This window comes from Mycetomoellerius zeteki, unplaced genomic scaffold (assembly GCF_001594055.1).
Source record: "Mycetomoellerius zeteki isolate Tzet28-1 unplaced genomic scaffold, Tzet1.0 scaffold112, whole genome shotgun sequence".
Lineage (NCBI taxonomy): Eukaryota > Metazoa > Arthropoda > Insecta > Hymenoptera > Formicidae > Mycetomoellerius > Mycetomoellerius zeteki.
In genome coordinates, this window is record NW_017256040.1 from 48,213 (window position 1) to 67,759 (window position 19,547).

At 41.3% G+C, this 19,547-nt stretch overlaps 2 protein-coding genes across 2 annotated transcripts; both read right to left on the minus strand.

Annotated features, from left to right (window-relative positions):
- Positions 1 to 741: 741 nt before the first annotated feature.
- Positions 742 to 2,010, minus strand: LOC108726727 (uncharacterized). The gene has a single exon (XM_018454479.1). The coding sequence runs from the start codon at positions 2,008 to 2,010 to the stop codon at positions 742 to 744; it is 1,269 nt and encodes a 422-aa protein (XP_018309981.1).
- An 8,870-nt stretch (positions 2,011 to 10,880) lies between these two features.
- On the minus strand, positions 10,881 to 11,740 carry LOC108726736 (uncharacterized protein K02A2.6-like). Its single transcript, XM_018454493.1, has 2 exons — positions 11,447 to 11,740; positions 10,881 to 11,396 (listed from the first exon to the last, which is right to left on the minus strand). Exons 1-2 carry the CDS (start codon positions 11,738 to 11,740, stop codon positions 10,881 to 10,883), a joined length of 810 nt encoding a protein of 269 aa, XP_018309995.1.
- Positions 11,741 to 19,547: the final 7,807 nt, after the last annotated feature.

Below are 19,547 nucleotides of genomic sequence, written 5' to 3' on the forward strand. Positions count from 1 at the left end.
CTACTCACAGATAATGTTGACGAAGTACCCTTTAATCCACTTGCGACTAGTTTACATTCGCGTAAAATGGCATTCCATTGATTTCGTATTTGCTGCATATCCAAAAGTAAACTTTCAAGATTTTCAACTTCGACGTCGATTGTAGCGTTTCTAGCCTGTTTAAATAGAACGGTGCTTTTTTCATTGACGGTATTTAGAATTTTTGACCATATAGATGCCATCAAAATACATTCAAATTTACTAATGTATTTTTGGATTCCATCAACATCTCTACGAGTTTCCGCGGTCAAATTGAGTGTTTTCTAACGCACTTTGAAGTCCAGGGAGATGATTTGTAAAAGGTTTCACAGCGTCAATTCTGGCGGACCATCGCGTCTCAGATAAACTGTGAAGTGAAGATCCAACTTTATTTTTTAAAATCTACCAACGCTGCGGACTGCTGCTGAAAATAGCGTAGCACTTTTGAACGACTCCGAAAAACGTGATGGCTTTGGAACAACACTCGACAGAATCTACTCCACATAGATTCAAACTGTGGCCGGAACAGGGTGAATAAACAGCAAGCGAATTATCTCGAAGAATGTAGCTTTGTGCTCCTTTATATTCACCTTTCATATTGCTACCATTATCGTATGTATCCTTGTCCGCGGCATTCAGTCAAAGGAATGTTATGTTTTTTTAAAGTGTCACGTATCAAATCAGCAATAGCCGCACCAGTTTTCTTATTACAATCAACAAACTCTAAAAAGCGTTCTTCAATCGTATACTTTTTTCTTCTGGATTTAAATAAAGATAGTGTAAAATGAAAGTAGTTTGTTCAATGTGAGCGGAATCGGGTGTGGCGTCGACGATTAAGGAATAATATTTTGCCTTTTCTCGTTCTTTTAATATGGCCGATATCACATAACGAGCACACAGATCTATAAATTCGTTTTGTATATCCGGCGAAAGATAGTGGCATTGCAGACGCTGGTGTAGCTGTTGGAACGTCTTCACTTTTTCCAAATGCTCGCGTAATAACGGATCGTAGTGGCTAATCAATTCTAAAATTCCCAAAAAAATTCCGTTGTTTCGTTTTCCAATAAGATGACTTTCCCCTCTCAGTGCTAAACCTCTTTCTCCCAGAAACAAAATTGTATCTAAAATACGTGTTAAAATTTCTTGCCATTTCTTAACTTCACCCTTGATTTGTTCACACAACAGCTTATCAATTGAAGATTCATTTCGGACATTCATTTCCATCCCACGCCACTTCACATAACATTGAATGTGATCTTTATTATTCTCATGTGATTGCAGTCTTTCGTACAATTTTTTCCACACCAGGTTTTTCGAATATCCGCCCGGAGAACAAAGATAAGAACGATTCACTGTATTTATACTAAATAACCGACATGGAAGGCAAAAGAAAGCACTCTTACTGCGGCTCCAAACTAACCAATCGCGTTCCACCTTTTCACCATTAGGCAAGTTTTTGAACAGCAGCGATACGGGAAACCATTCATTCGACCGATCATGAGGAAAGACAGAAGGTATTTTTTCTCGAATGCGAATCATTTCATCAACCAGTTGTGGAAGTAAAAAATCAGTGTCTACAGTACCAATGTCATAGTCGTAAAGATGGTTAGTCAAGTGAAATTGGGACGTTGATTGCACTTCTGATTCGCGTTCTGTGGATGTGGACTTTTGAATCATTGCAGCAAAATTTACATCAGTTTCTACAGGCAGATTTTCCTTTTCCTGCACCAGATCAGACGAAACAAAAGTAACAAACTGTTCAGCTTGGTTACAATCAGATTCAGTTGTCGCGGACGAAGAAGCACACGGAAACGATTGACTACTTTGCCTTTCAGTCGAATCATGACTTTGATTTACACTGGCATCTGAACTTTTCTTAGAGTGAAAATTAAAATCAGTAAGAGTTGCTTGTCTTCTTTCTGCAATTAAAGTTTTTTGTTCGCGATCTGTGCGTTGTTTTCGCTTTTGCGAACCAGATTTGTGATAGGACATTTCTATATTTTATTTACCTAAAAATCAACAATAATAATTATAATAATAGTAGCATTGCAAAAAAAGAAGAAGAATTAAAAAATCCGAAACAAAAATATGAATAAAGCCACATTACCTACCTGTTAAGACTTGAGAGAACAAGCACAGAAACGCAGCACCGCAGTTATCAACGCTATAGAGAGATGAGCGCAGTGGCAATAAAACACGACGCGTAGAAACAAAAGCACATCTAGATACAATTTTTCGACGTTCGCTTATAAATACGGAAATACGGAACTGTGAATAGCAAAATAATCTTTAAAAAGCTAACTCTTGCAGCCATTTGATTCCGCTACAACTTCTACTTCTATTCATTCTTGCAAATTATTCTTTGGTCTGTTTATTATATAAATAATTTTTAGTAATTTTTAGTAATTATATAAATAATTTTTAGAACTTGTATAACATTGTACATTTCTTATTTTACAGGAATTAAAATAATACTTAATATCAAATTATTAAATTGCTTGTCAATTTAATTTGTGATATTATGTACTTCGGATTCAGTTTAAAACTATATTTTAAGACAATCAAGACCGACAATCATTCGGCGCGCAGTTTTCATGAGCTGGAAATTGTAAAATTCACGTATAAATATTATCGAGCACCAAAATCCGCTTTAGACCGCATTAGGAAGTTTTCTCTTATTGTTTGATTTATTCTTAGCGCTTTTGACTATACTAATGTTTATCGTGCTTTAATTTTATAAAACATTTTCAAATTTTTAAAATGAATTTTAAATTTTAAAATAAATTTTAAATACCATAAACATTAATTTGATTATTTAATATTTTCTGGATTTTGCAATCAATTTTCAGAAACGAATATACGAACTTTTTTCTTATTCTTAAAATATTTTGTTGATCAAAACAAATTTTCTCATTTTTTACTTTCATAATATAATTTCTTTCTAAAAATTTCCGATTAAATAATAATTAATTTGTTTTCCGCAATTATTCTTTAGATTATACATCAGCTGGAAGAAGTTCAAAAGTAATCTGGTAGGATTGATAAAGTTATTTTTTTATATATTATTTATATATTACATAAATTTATTTATTCGTAATCTATAACTTGCCGAGCGATTGAACATGAATGGTTGGCTCTATAGGTAAGAACTAATCATGTTCAGTCGCTCGGTGAGCAGGTTAACTGCTTTACAAACTTGAACGCGCTCTATTGTTTCGAAAACAATGAGCATTTAGAAAATCGGGATCCTCAAAAAATCTGAACCCTTCAAAAAATCCGGGCCCGGGGGAATCACCCCGTCACCCCCCCTCCCCTCTCGTCAGGCCCGACTGTCGTTAAATATACGCTATGAACAACCGCGACGCCCAATGAAACGTCTTAGTGCAGCTATAAATGATGCCGCACTAAGATCGCTAACGACTTCAAGATGTATCGCCTTCGTTGTAAAACATATAAATAACGCTATACAGGGTGTCTCAGACCACCCGTACCACCCTTTTAAAAGGTAGGGATGTGTTTGTACAAAAAAATGGTTCAGACAAAATTTGCAGGATTTCGGGAGATCTATCTGATGGTGACCTTGAATTTGACCTTGAGGTCGACCTTGGGCATAACTCAAGGTCAAAGTACCGTTTTACAAATGTAAACCCTTATTCATGACTTCAGAAATGAAAAGAGCGGAAAATTTTACGTCCGAATACGTTATCAAGTCTAGGTCAAAATTACCCTTAGAGGTCATGTGGAGGTCAAGTTACTTTTAGAGCACCCGATCCACCCTTCTAAAAGATATGGATGTGTTTGTACAAAAAATAGTTCAAACAATACTAGGTATTTACATAGCTATGATGCATCCATCTGCTGGTGAATTTGAATTCTACCTTTAGATTCATTTGTAGTCGTGTACATCGATTTTTAAAGATTCCTAATTATCAAGATCTTAAATGAATCTAAAGGTAGAATTCAAATTCACCAGCAGATGGATGCATCATAGCTATGTAAATACCTAGTATTGTTTGAACTATTTTTTGTACAAACACATCCATATCTTTTAGAAGGGTGGATCGGGTGCTCTAAAAGTAACTTGACCTCCACATGACCTCTAAGGGTAATTTTGACCTAGACTTGATAACGTATTCGGACGTAAAATTTTCCGCTCTTTTCATTTCTGAAGTCATGAATAAGGGTTTACATTTGTAAAACGGTACTTTGACCTTGAGTTATGCCCAAGGTCGACCTCAAGGTCAAATTCAAGGTCACCATCAGATAGATCTCCCGAAATCCTGCAAATTTTGTCTGAACCATTTTTTTGTACAAACACATCCCTACCTTTTAAAAGGGTGGTACGGGTGGTCTGAGACACCCTGTATATGATTTGTTAGTTTTTCTGCCGCGACCTTGATTAATTAACGTTATAATCGGTCCCGTAAAATCTACTCCGGTTGTAAAAAAAGCACGTCTCGGAGTAACGCGATCCGCGGGAAGTTGACCCATTAATTGTGATACAGCTCTTGGTTTGTTTCGAAAACAAATCACACAGTTATGCACGACCTTCCTTGCGATGTTTTTTCCTCTGATTGGCCAATATCTTTCGCGTATCGAGTATAATAAGGCCTGAGGGCCCGCATGCAACAATCTGATGTGTTCGCGCTTGAATAATAGTCGCGTATATTTGCTATTCGAAGGTAATACAATAGGATGTTTTTTATCACGTGCAATTGATACGTTCTGCATTCTGCCGCCCACCCTGAGGATACCTTGTTCGTCAAGAAAGGGACTGAGCGATAGTAATTTATTATTTGAATTGATTTGACCCCTTGTCTCAATATTCGACAACTCCATTGCGAAGTGAGTTTTTTGTATTGTCTTAATAAGCGTTCGACGAGCCTTGCAAATTTCACTCGTTGATAAATGGCCGAACTCGCGATCCGATTGAATTGATCTTGCGTTAACAATAAATCGAAAACTCCAAGCTATTATACGTTCAATCTTTGTAAGTGCCGATTGATCATCCAATAATCCTTGAATAGTCTGATTAAACTCATTGGTGCTCAAGAATATTCGCGAACCCGAAACTTCCTCCATCTGGATTGTTTTAATCTCTGATGGCGAAAGATCCACCAATTGCGCCTCACCCGACGGATAATCTGTGTATCTCAATAACCACTCGGGACCCTCCCACCAAAGCTTACAATTTTTTAAATCCCTGAATGTTATACCTCTAGATATTAAATCAGCTGGATTGTCTTTACTTCTTACGTGACTCCAGTGATCCGAAGGAAGAACGGATTGAATTTCAGTTGTTCTATTAGATACGAACATTTTTTGACGGGATGGATCGCCGGAAATCCATGCTAATGCTATCGTGGAATCGCTCCATGCATAAATTCCATCGAAATTAGTTTTAAGAATGTGTCTCTCACACCTTGAAGCAATCTAACCAAGATTACAGCTCCGCAAAGCTCCAATTTTGGCAAAGTGATAGTTTTGTTTTTTATCGGTGCGACTCGCGACTTCGAACAGAGTAAACTAGAATGACAATTATTCTCCCGATCGACAGTCTGCAAGTAGATGCATGCTCCGTATGCCCTCAATGAAGCATCACAGAAAGCGTGCAAATACGATCGAACCGCGTCAGTGCTCGAGACTACTTTACGCGGGATTTGAATCGCACGAACTTCCCCCAAATCCTCCGCATACGCCCTCCAAGCTTGTTGAAGGTCACGCGTCAATGGATCGTCCCAGCCCAAATTCGATGCCCATGTTCCTTGCATTATTAGTTTAGCACGAATTGAGATGGGGCTGATTAAACCCAAAGGATCAAACAATCTCGAAATCGCCGACAAAACTTCGCGTTTTATTTTAATAGAATTTGTTATTGATTGAACTGAAAATTGAAATGTATCCTGCTCGGAGTGTCAATTTAACCCCAATGTCTTGACGGTATCTACATTAATTGTAACTGTCGCGGATTCATCGACTCGATTGCTGGCTTCCAAAACCTCTGTACAATTTGAATGCCACTTGTGTGGCTCGAATCCGTCGCTGTTTAGCAATGTCTTTAATTGCGATATTAACTTAATTGCTTCGTTTTTACAACTGACTCCTGTTAAAATATCGTCTACATATAAATCATTCAGCAGCACATGCGATGCTTGCCGAAACTCGTCGTTTGCACTACTAGCTAAGTGCCTAACGCAACGAATTGCCAAAAACGGAGCACATGCTAGTCCGTATGTCACTGTGTTCAAATTAAATTCCCGTATGGCATCGGTCGCGGAAAATCGCCACAAAATTCGCTGATAATTTCGATCCTGGTTATGCACTAAAACTTGTCGATACATTTTTTGTAAATCAGCAGTGATCGCAATAACATGCATTCGAAATCGCAAAATTATGTCGGTTATAGTGTCCTGCATATTCGCCCCTACCTTTAATGTATCATTCAACGAAATCCCGCTTGTACTTTTTGCAGAACCATCAAACACCACGCGCAATTTTGTTGTGGCGCTTGATTCGCGAATTACACCGTGATGCGGCAGAAATACTGGAGACGTTGAATTAATTTCTTTCATAACTTCAGACATGTGTCTTAATTCGAGATATTCTCGCATAAACTCCATGTATTGTACATGAAATTTTGAATTTAATTGAAATTTACACTCCAAACACTTTAGTCGCCGCATCGCAATGTCTCTTGATTGTCCCAGCTAATTTTTATTGTTTCGAAAGGGCAATCTAACTGCCCGGATACATCGCGAATCATCGTATTTACAAAATGTTTCTCACAATCTCTCTCCTCATTCGATAATTTCGTATGTTTATTTGTTTGACATTCCTCTAGATTCCAAAACCTTGACAGCGTATCGTCGACCGATTCCTTTTCCACGAATAAACATGTAAGCATACTCTGAGATTGACGGCTGGTCGCCCGGTCTACCACTAAATGTTCGGGAACCGAGCTCGCTATCATCCAGCCGAATTTGCTGTTCTGCAGTGTCGGTAGATTTTCGCCAAGCTCAATTCTCCCATTCAGCAGCAGCTGAAGAAAGAATTCTCCGCCCACTAGCGCGTCTATACTAGGATTGTAAAAAAATGTATCTGCTAGTTTCAAATTTTCTGGAATTGATAATTGTGAAGCTAAAATAGAAAATAATGGCAATTCCTTTGTTATCTTTGGAAGGACCAGACACTGCAGATTCAACTCGAAATCCGATACGCGCGATTTTATTTTTAATTGACAAGCATGCCTTACCGAACAATTCATGTTATTTAATCCGTTAATAGATTCATAAACGTTATCCATCCTTAAGTCTAGTTGTTTGCATGCGGCCGCTGTTACAAAATTTATTTCGCTGGCGCTATCCAGCAAAATTCGTAATTGATAATTATAGCCATTATCTTGTTTTGCGCGTACAACGGGAAAAAAGTGCCGTCGACATTAACACTCTTTTACGCTCGCTCTCACCTGCCATGTGATGCACGGATGGCCCGCTTGCTGACTCCGCGTGACTCGAAGATCCCTGGGATGAATCGGTCGCTGCCGCTGATCTTCCCGCTGAACTCCCCGTAGATGAGCTTCCAGGCCTCCTTCCTGACTCCATTTGTGAACCGCTTGCCTCCCTTGCGAAGTGGCACAGCGTGTTATGCCTGTCACCGCATTGTCGACATGAACTCGATCTGCAGTCTATCACGAAGTGATCATTTCGAAGACAGTTCATACACAGTTTTAATTTCTTGACTTCTTGCACTCTTTCTTTGGCCGACAATTCTAAAAATTGTTTATAAGAGTAAATGAGATGCTGCCTTTGGCATAGATAACATTGTCCCGATTGAATTGTTGTAGACAAGGATCTTATTGTGTGATTTTGAAACAGCCGTTTGTCGGTGTTTATTTCCATCGGTGTGATCTTCACGTGATGATCTGTTCGCGCCGTCCTTGTCTCCGGCCAACGATGTTCGCTCCAACACCTGAGACTGACGTTGTAAAAATTCGATTATGTCGCTCGTCGTTATTGTTTCTCTTTCCGCAATATGTTCCTCCCATCGTCCTCTTGTTGCCTTGTCTAATTTTTTCTCGATTAAATAGACGATTAATTCTCCCTATGACTCTGTAGGTGAATTCAGAAGTGCAGGAGTGCAGAATTTTTAAATGTTTCTGAACATGGTCCACCAAATTTTGAATTGCGTCAGCAGACTCCCGCTGCACCTGCGGCGTCTCAAATAGGCACTGGACGTGTCGCTTCCGAATGACTCGTTCGTTCTCGTATCGTTTCTTTAAAAGTTCCCATGCGATCGTATAATTTTGATCTGATATTTCGATTGATTCTATTGTTTTAGCTGCTGGGCTGATTAGTGATCCGATTAAATATTGATGCTTCTGTACGTTTGAAAGATCGCTGTCATGTATCAAAGTCTTGAAGGTATCAGCGCATCTTTTCCAATCCTCAATAATACCGCTGAATGTTGGTAGTTTTATGATCGATAGCTTTATTTGCGGCTGTCGCGATGCACCCGATTGTGCATCCACGCTCTCCAATAATCGACATTGTTGCTCCAGTATACGTGTCAATGCCGCGTTCTCATTTGATTCGTTTGATCGCTCTGTTAAATGTTGAATCAGAGTTGCTTGTTGCTCCATTATTCGCGTTAACGAACCATCGCTGGGTTGACTTCCACTGCTTGCTGGAAACACAAGATGTTGGCCGCAATTTGTTAATAGACTGTGTCAATGATGCCTTCAAGATGAGATATCGCTCGTCAAATTCAGCTGCTTCGTCAGCGTCCCTCTCCGCATATTCCTCCTCGGAGATTAATGTCACTAATTGTTGTGAAATCCCTTGAAATCGTTCGTAAGCTCCGTTCAGATTATCAAGGCGCGCTTCCACCTTCTCTTGTGAAGTGTCTTCCAATTTGTTGACTTTACGATTTCTAAAATTCTCGGTGGCTGTTAATTTTGCCTTGAGATATCCTCGTTGCCTTCACAATTGATCGGCACTCATTATTCTTATTCTATTGATGAATTCACGAGGACAGCTCGACTTACCTTATTCTCACGATGAGTCGAGAACAATACTCGATACAGAAAAACCAACAACACAATCCATCAATCCCCGAGACAAACTTAGCGAGTGTTTTTTGGCATAATGATGCGGTCACTATTTATATGTGAATGTTCTAAACGATCATTTTCATTGCAAATTCAAATTGTTAGTGTTAAGGGGTTATACTACCCAGGCGCACTGAAAAATGAACGTTTTTTTTGGGAATTTTTTTCTTGGAAACTATTCAATGGATCATGGAAAATGAAATTTGAGGCTTTATTATACATGTTTTGAGGTATAAAAAAAATTTTTATTATAAACAAAATGGCGTCTTGGCAAGTGGTAAACGGAACATGTGTTTTTTCCGAGGAGCGAATCTGCGTACATCATAATCCCGCATGCATCAAGTTGTTCATCCCGTTCCCTTTTCCCCAATCACGTACCCAACAATAATAATAGTAACAATTCAATATACTGTGTTTTGATTTTGTTAAGAAATCAAAACATGTATACTTTAAAACACAACAATTGTTTATAAATTCTAATTTATATAATATATGTAAAATTTTGTTTTGCATATTAAATCTAATGTTTTATATATCATAATCCAATAATTTAACGACAAATTTTTTTTTTGCTCTAGGTGCTGTTCGGAGAATGTTATGATGTACGCAGATTCGCTCCTCGGAAAAAACACATGTTCCGTTTACCACTTGCCAAGACGCCATTTTGTATCAAAAGTTATAATAAAAATTTTTTTTATACCTCAAAACATGTATAATAAAGCCTCAAATTTCATTTTCCATGATCCATTGAATAGTTTCCAAGAAAAAAATTCCCAAAAAAACGTTCATTTTTCAGTGCGCCTGGGTAGTATAACCCCTTAATAAAGTTCGTTTACTTGTACATTTTATTTTGCTAATTCGAACACACGCACTCATCCGGCTCGAAAGAACATTTTATGTTAAAATTGGAATGAATTTGATCGTGTAATGTATTGTAGTTTAAATTTATTTTTAATTTGTTCGTAATAACTTCTTACAATCGAAAGACTACTCGAGGATGCGTTTATGATAATTGAACATTATGTGTTCGTTCGTCGAAAATTAAAACCTTTAGCATTGACTTACTTTCGTACAATGATGAGTGCGTGTGTTTTCTCGATGAATCCCTACTCTTTTCTTTGACATGCGCAGTTAATTTACTTGTCTCGATCATGTCGATAGATCGCGTCTCATATTAAATTTACAATAATCTCTACAGAAAGGTTTTATTTAAATATTTTATATTTTGTTGTAACGTGATATTTGTTAAAACCTAAATAGGTAAATTATTGGATTATGATATATAAAACATTAGATTTAATATGCAAAACAAAATTTTACATATATTATATAAATTAGAATTTATAAACAATTGTTGTGTTTTAAAGTATACATGTTTTGATTTCTTAACAAAATCAAAACACAGTATATTGAATTGTTACTATTATTATTGTTGGGTACGTGATTGGGGAAAAGGGAACGGGATGAACAACTTGATGCATGCGGGATTCGTATAATATAACCGTCTAAAGGTACAGTCCGAGCGTGGATCTACATGCTAAGACGCGGGGAGCGAGACTGCCCGATCGCATGGCGCAGCGCCATCTGTGTCTCGGTGTAGGGACCGAGGTACCCAACATCTTCCCCCTTGGGAGAAGTGACCATTGGGAGTAACTTTTGGCTGACGAGTCCAGAACGAGTCTTCTGGGGGCCATTCGGTGTCGGATGAACCTGATCGGAGTTGGATGGTCCGATGGAAGTTTCTGGCTATGATCGACTAAGGTTGGAGCTGTGGAAGAGGCTTCTGGTCGGTGATTCGTCTCGGGGCGGGAGGAACGTCTTGCGGAGAAGTCTGTGGCGAATGAGGCTGATAGAATGTCCAGCCGTTATCTTGATGCGTAGGTGGCATAAGAGCGGGGGAGCCACCTTTCCAGATGTGATTAATGTGTCGGTCGATGACCTTGCCGTCATCGAGGCGTATTGAATAGTTGGTATTTGATGTGGCCTTGATGATACCTTGTTCCCTTTTGTCCTTACGGGTTAGTACCACTACTCGATCTCCCACCGTTAAGTGGCGTGATCGAGCACCGTGATGCTTCGAAAATTGTTTTGACATGTCTTGTTGTTTGGTTGAGAGTTCCGCTGAAGCCGGATTCGGGGTGTTATGTTTCGAGAGCCACTTGGTAAACGGAGAGTTCATACGGCGTCCAAAAAAGAGGTCGGCTGGAGCTTTGCCCTCGGAGGCATTCGAGCAAGGGCGATAGCTGTAGAGAAAGTCGTACAGCTGCTGCTTCTAGTTGGATGGGTCCTTGGTGATTGTTCTCTTTATGGTATCTATAATACCATTCTTTCGGCCTGGCCATTAGACTGTGGGTGGTTGACCGGGGAGAGTAGATGAGAGATCTGCATTTCCCTGCACAGGGTGGCGAACGTTTCAGAGGTGAACTGCGTTCCGTCTGAGACAAGCACGTCCGGTGGACCGTATTTGCAAAAAAATTCTCGACAAAGGTCGGCAGTACGATTAGCTGATATAGTGAAGGTGATAGCGACGTCGATGAATTTAGAGAATGCGACCACGAAGATAAGTAGATATTGACCGTCGACTGGGCTAGCGTAGTCTAGGTGTACACGTTCCATCGGACGTGTTGGAGTGGCCCACGGGTTCAGTGGTACCTTTACAGGAAGTTTCTAGTTCACAGCGCAAGGGTCGCATTGGTGAATGAGGCGTTCGATGTTTTCCGACATTTTTGGCCAATACATGTACTCGCGAGCGAGTTGTTTGGTTCTACGTATTCCCGGGTGGCCTTTGTGGAGAATGGCTAGGATCATAGGTCTGAGTTCCTCAGGGATGATTCTGTCGCCCAGGAGTAATGTATCGTCGATGATACTTAGATCTTTTGCATGTCTCTTGTAGAGTTCCACGTCTGAACTTACTTTTGCCTTCCAGCCCTGTTTGATGGCTTGGAAAACAGCGCGTAGAACGGAACGCTCCTTAGTTGCTAACTTCAGTTTGTCTCGAAGTTCTTTACCGAAAAAATCGATTGACAAGTTCTTGATCTGAAGAACCTCTGATTCGACATCACAGATGCAAGCTACTTGAAATTCTTCTGCATTGTCACGACGGAAATTATCAATTAGACGTGAGAGTGCGTCTGCTTGGCCAAAATCCTGAGTACGTATGTATTCGATTTTAAAGTCGTAACCCAGTAATCGTATTGCCCAGCATTTAAGCCGGACTGCTGTCGTTGGTTTGAGTCCCTTAGTGTTGTCGATTTGCAATAGCGCTACGAGGGGTTTGTGATCTGTTCGTAGTGTGAATTTTCTTCCCCAGACAAACTTATGGAATCGCTCGACGGCTGTGACGAGTGCGAGTGCCTCTTTCTCCAGCTGGGAATAGTTACATTGAGCGCTAGTGAGACTTTATGCCATGTGGAAAACTGCTCGTTCGTGACCGTTAGAGTCACGTTGCAAGAGAATGGCACCGATTCCAGTAGCACAAGCGTCGGCTGCTGTCACTAAGGTTTTCGAAGGGTCGTAATGTTCCAGTAGAAGAGGACTCAGCATAACCTTCTTGATTTGTTCGAACGCTGAGTCATGAGGTTGGCTCCAAGTCCAAGGGCGATTTTTGCGGGTGAGTTCTTCTAAAGGGTGTTTTAACTGATGTAGGTGAGGAATAACTTTCCGAAATATTTTCCGTAGTGATTCACCATACCAAGGAAACTGCACTTCTGAGACGGAGGTAGGTTTTGGCATGTTGACTATGGTAACCTCTGGATCGGCTGAAATGCCATGGGCGTTTATGATCCATCCTAAGAATTTGATTTCCTTTAATGCGAAGTGCTGCATTTCTCAGCTCTGAGTCTCCAATCTCTATCTTGCAGGCGTTGCAAGGTGTTGTGTAAGCGGATATCGTGTTCCTGTTGAGAGGAGCCTGTGACTACAATGTCATCCAGATATGCATACACTCCAGGAAAGTCGGAGAGTGTGAGATCCATGGCCTGTTGGAAAATAGCTGGAGCCGTTTTGATTCCGAAAAGTAGGCGTTTAAATCTGAAAAGTTCTTTCGGTGTTGTAATAGTTGTGACGTCACGATGAGCTTCATTGATCTCTAGTTGGAAGAACGCGTCGCTAAGGTCCAGTAAGCTGAAAAAACAACTACCATTTAATTTTGACATAATGTTTTCTACTGAGGGCAGCAGGTGCTTGTTATCCATGATCGCGTTGTTTACTCCTGTTGAGAAATCAACGCAGAGGCGAAGTTTGCCGTTTTTTTTCTTCGCGATTACGATGGGCGATGACTAGTTTGAGGTTTCGACTGATTTGATGATGCCGTTCGAGACGAGACGCGAAAGTTCTTCGTCGAGTAAGCTTTCCATGGCGAATGGAATCTGGCGGCATGGCGTTTGCACAGGGCGAGCGTCACTTGCAAGATCGAATTTTGCCTTGAAATCGCGGCACATGCCTAATTCTTCGGCGAATAGGTTCGGAAAATGACGGAGGACGGTTTCAAGATACGTGTCAGCTCTGGCACGACTCCACCACCTTCCGGCGGAGATTTCCGTTTTGTGGTGTTTTTCTTCTTAGATAGCGAGACCTTTAGCACTGACGGTTGAGAGTGTTTCATTGGATTTTCCAGCGTCTTTAGGCCGGAGGAAACGTTCATGTATGCTTCGAGCTCTGCGACGACATCCTTTAAAGAGGCATCCTGATTCTTCTCTATCACGCGGAGGGCGATTTTCTTTAGCTCGTTGTTATCCTTAGAGTAGCAAAATGATTGCAACAAGAGAAGGATGCGAAGGCTATCGTCTGTTATCTTGGAACGATCGAAATCGGCCGCGTGACGATTAATACGGTCGAGATGTTCTGTGATTGGAATTGATTTATCGTATCGATAGTTTAGAATTTCTATGCGGCGGTGAGTAATGGGAACTTTGTCACGAAAGAGTTCTTTTATGATGAGTTCGTCCTGAAGCATGCGCATTGGATCTAAAGGCGCGACATGGTCCACTAACCTGTCAAATTCCGTGTTTTGACCGAGCTTGTCTAGCACCAAACGTGTTTGAATTTGGGGTGGCAGGCATGCTGTTTCCGTGACGATTGTATATTCGTAGCGAAGCAACCATTTTGTAAAAGGTTTTACGTCGTCGCCAGAACCATAATGATATTTCTCTACACGAGCACTTAGATGATTGTAAGTCTCAGAGAGAGATGGTGCGTTAGCTCCTTCTTCTTGATCGCTTCATTTTTGTGTGAGCTGAAGTTGGAGAAGGCTGTTGATGGCGGCCGTCAGAGCCTCGATTTGTTTCGTCGTGTCCGTCATCCTCGGTTGAGATCACGTTGTTCACTTGAAAATCTTGTCCGCAGCACCAATTGTTGGGTACGTGATTGGGGAAAAGGGAACGAGATGAACAACTTGATGCACGCGGGGTTCGTATGATATAACCGTCTAATGCCGAAAGGTACAGTCGGAGCGTGGATCACGCTAAGACGCGGGAAGCGAGACTGCCCGATCGCATGGCGCAGCACCATCTGTGTCTCGGTGTAGGGACCGAGATACTCAACAATTGTATTTGAGTTTTTGAATTTGACAAGTTTATATTATTGTAATAAATCTAAATACGCCACGAATAATATTTTCATGTTGGGCCACGTTCAGAAATTTCATTCGGTATCATTTTATCCTTGTTCACCGAATGTTAAACGAGGATAAAGTGATACCTGGGTGCACTCGAGTGAAATTTTTGAATGTAGCCGTTAACCGTGACGTCACTGTGACGTCATGTAACTCACATCAGAGGCTATGTTTCAAAGTTACTGTCAGCACTGAAAATGCTACAGTTTACGTTACATGCACTATAGATTTTCAGTATTGGCAGTCAATTTTGGAACACAGCCAGAATAAGCGCGCAACATGGTGTCGCCGCGTTGCCTCGTGTCCTCTTCGTATTTCCCAACGTTGGTTTGTAAGAAACAAGTAAGTGCAATTTCGTATTTCGAAAAAATATATTATTCGAGCGAAACAGTTTTAAAAGTATGTACGATTAAACGATAAGGGAATGAGAGAAATTCCGAGATACTTGTAATAATTTAGGAATGCGTTCCGTTTCACGCATGATGCGCATAATGTAGCATTTTGTCCTTATTCATCGAATATTAAGCTGCATTCGGGAATGCACACCGAGTGCTTCCAAGTATAATTCTATCCTTGTTATTCACCGAGTGTTAAACAAAAGATAAATTGATACCCGGAGGCACTCTGTATATACGGAACGCACTTTAGGATTCGAGTCTTGCGAAATAGTTCCTCTATTTTGTCGGCTTTCTACGATAAAATTGTGAAAAAAATACGGTAAAATTGTAAACACCACGTATAAAAATACACGGAAAGAACGGTTTTGTTGAAATATCAAAAAATTTAGTTGGATACAGATCTGGAAGTAATTTTGTTTGAATCAACAAAAGCTGCATTCCGATTATATTTACTGTCAGTACTGAAAATTACTGTTGTGTCTATGACCAGTCACACGCACTATTCTAGTCTGCGATAGTATAGGATGAATTGATCACAAATTTATGAAGTCACAATATTAAATTTGTTTATTTGTCCGATTGTTCATATTGTCACAATATATTAATGTTTATCATTAAGTAGTCACTTTCACGAATAATCGCATATTCTTGAATCGTACACGTATAAACAGCTATAAGTTCACACGCTTTACCGACCTCGACAACGCCTGGGGACTGTCGTCCTGAGTCGAGGCGTGACACCGCCTGGGGACTGATGCCCTGAGTCACACTTTTTACCGACCTCGACAACGCCTGGGGACTGTCGTCCTGAGTCGAGGCGTGACACCGCCTGGGGACTGATGCCCTGAGTCACTTTCACGGCACGGACACGCAACTAACGCCTGAGGTCGTCACCTTGAGTCGCGGATGCTCGAGAAGATCACTTCACACACTGCCTGAGAGAGCCGATGTTTCACCGTGGCACGGTCAAAATCGAATGCCTAAAAAATCGTCCCTTCCCGATCATCGTACACGTCCGCCGTCGTCGCCGAAATCCCCGAAGGTTGTTTTTCCGCCGATTCGTATATTCAAAGAGGCCGCGGTATCGATGACTCCGAGATATCGCGCGAATCGTTTCCACATGGTTAAACCGAGAAGAAAGACTGGATTATTAATTTCTTAATTATGGTACTATATGTATAATAGTAATATTATTTTTATTGTATTTTGAACAGCATTTATAATTGTATTTTGTTAAATATATCAGAATTACTCGTTAATTGGATAAATTTTTCTCGTTAACTATACCGCAGAATATCTTAAACAATTACAGCATTACGTTAAGGTAAATGTCTCAGTGATAAGACATGTATCTAATGATATAGCTTGCTGAATTTATAACTTCAACAGAACCGTTCCTTCCATGTACCTGTAAAAATTCATCTTTCATACATTCGTTAAGAATTCATTATATTCCGAATTTCTCTCGCCGCGTTACGCAGAGAAAAGGATACGTATAAAAAATACACACATCTACTCTATTTATTTCGGTTCAGGCAAGCTTGTGTTACGTCCTGGCGACTTCACGATTCTTTTCTTTCATGGAAAAAATCTATTTCCTTTTTCTCTTTCTCTCTCTTTCTCTCCCTCTGAGTATTAATAATTTGCGAAACCTAAGATAGAGAGTCCATAGCACGGTCGATCGAATATCGATTCTCAAATCAATAGAATAACTATCGCCATGAATAATTGTAAACATTAAATGAAAATTAATAAATATATTAATCATAAATATTCGATCGAGAGCACGTGTATCCCTATGACTCATAGATAAGTCTAATTACCTTTCCAGCGCACAGACAAAAACAAGACTCTTATCCTTCCTATTTTTAGAACACCTTTCCCAATAAGCTAAATAAATCCTATTAGTCTCTCCTATATTTTGAAATCCTAACACTCAAAAGGAGTGAACCACCATCAAACCAAGGTCCAAAAAAACAACGCACCTCGCGCACAATATATAAAAGCCCTTCGCAAGAGCACGTTATCATCATTGTTATAGTCAGAGACCTACACAGCACGAAGTGCTGCCCGATCGTGTAAAGAAACCTAGTTCTCGCGTTCGGTATCGAAGTTGTGCGGCGCTCCGGGTTGATTCCGTCTACCCTTCCATTGAGAAGTTCTTCGATCGACCCAGATTGCTGCTGCCGATCCTGCGAGGATTCTTCACATCCGGATCACTGGCTCTTCCTTTTCAAAAAGAAAAACTGCAACTACAGTGAGTAACTAAAATCCTTCTTCATTTTTTCAACGACCATCTACAACACATTACCTGTCACTTTGTTTTTTTTTGCCCATTGTTGCTTCCTGGCGGATCTCTCTTTATTATATATATGGAATCAAATCAGCTGAAACCTGCATCTCTGCTCTCCGTTGCGGTCAATTATATAAGACACCTATACATACGAGTATTCGAGGTTGTTGCTGTGACTGTCGCTGCCAATAGCGTGGCTCCCGTCTTACAGCACTTCCACGGATTATTCATAATCATTTTACATCCGAGGTTGTCGCTGCCAAAAGCGTGGCCCCCGTCTTGCGACACTTCTTCGGAACACCGACGATTCTTTTGCATTACCTCGATGCCTACTAAGGATGGACGAAGACAGCGAGAGAAGATATTAAGATTCCAAATAAAATCAGCCCTTATTTCAAATCACGATCCTTTTCCATATTTCCAGAAATTAGCACAGTTGTTAGATCAAACCAAACCGGCAGATTCAATCCGCGAACGTGTATATACCCTCGAGAAATTGGAGATCAGTCTCACGTTTCCCAACTACAAGAGGATTCGAAAAGGCGATCCACGTAGATTCGCTTATAAGCTTCGTAGACTTTTTGCCACCGGATTCAAAATTATCCTTCCGAATAATTATCTAATACTTCCTAGTGAACATCCTTAATCGCACAACTCGATTCTCTTTTCCCTGCCCCGTTCCTCGAGAACACCACCGGCCCTTTCGATGAGATTTACCAATCCATGAAGGTCTCGTCAAATCGGTAAACCTTCCTCTCCACACACACACACACACACACACACACACACACACACACACACACACACGCGCGCGCGCGCGCGCATAACACTCATATTTCGTAAGAAACCTACAGCTTATAAAAACATAAATATAGAGAATAGAACATAGTTCACTGTTACAAAAGGTGGTAAAAGTTCCGATTAGGGAACCCCCCCAATGACCTTGATCTTGACATATATTGTCAAGGTCATGACCCTGAGTAACCTCTAACAGGTTTTAGCCGTCGCTCGTCCTTCGTTAAAAAGTTATTAACAATTAAAGTTAGTAATTCTTTAACTGCTTTACATAGCTTAGATATCTCTGACCTTCGACTCTCACCTCCCCTCCCCCTGCAAAGGGGCGCCCGACTCTCACCTTCAACTCTCATCCTCCCTCACCCCCTGCAAAGGTGCTCGACTCTCACCTTCGACTCTCATCCCCCTTCACCCCCTGCAGAGGGGCGCGCGAATCTCACCTTCGACTCTCACTCCCTCTCCCCCCTGCAAAGGGGCGCACGACTCTCACCTTCGACTCTCATCCCGCCTCCCCCCTGCAAAGGGGCGCACGGCTCTCACCTTCGACTCTCACCCCTGCTTCTCTCTCTGCATCGTAATAGTGACCTTTCCATTGCTTAAATGTAAGCAAAATAAACCGAGGAATAAATAGACTTGTACGTGTGAATGTTTAACGAGCGTGAAAGTCGTGCGCCCCTTTGCAGGGGGGAGGGAGGAGAGTCGAGGATGAGATTCGCGCGCCCTTTTGCAGGGGGGAGGGGGGTGAGAATCGAAGGTGAGATTCGCGCGCCCCTTTGCAGGGGGGAGGGAGGAGAGTCGAGGATGAGATTCGCGCGCCCTTTTGCAGGGGGGAGGGGGGTGAGAATCGAAGGTGAGATTCGCGCGCCCCTTTGCAGGGGGGAGGGAGGAGAGTCGAGGATGAGATTCGCGCGCCCTTTTGCAGGGGGGAGGGGGGTGAGAATCGAAGGTGAGATTCGCGCGCCCCTTTGCAGGGGGGAGGGAGGAGAGTCGAGGATGAGATTCGCGCGCCCTTTTGCAGGGGGGAGGGGGGTGAGAATCGAAGGTGAGATTCGCGCGCCCCTTTGCAGGGGGGAGGAAGGTACCACCAGGAAGGGTGGTGCCTTCCTCCTCCCTACGGCCCACCCCCTCCCGCACCCACTCCGTCGGTAGAAGTCCCCCGTGTGCGTGCGTGCGTACGTGCGTGCGTATTTATTTTAAAGTACAGAATTTTTGCGATATATAGTAAAACTTTTTTTTGTTAATAACTTTTTAACGAAGGACAAGCGACGGCTAAAACCTGTTGGAGGTTACTCAGGGTCATGACCTTGACAATATATGTCAAGGTCA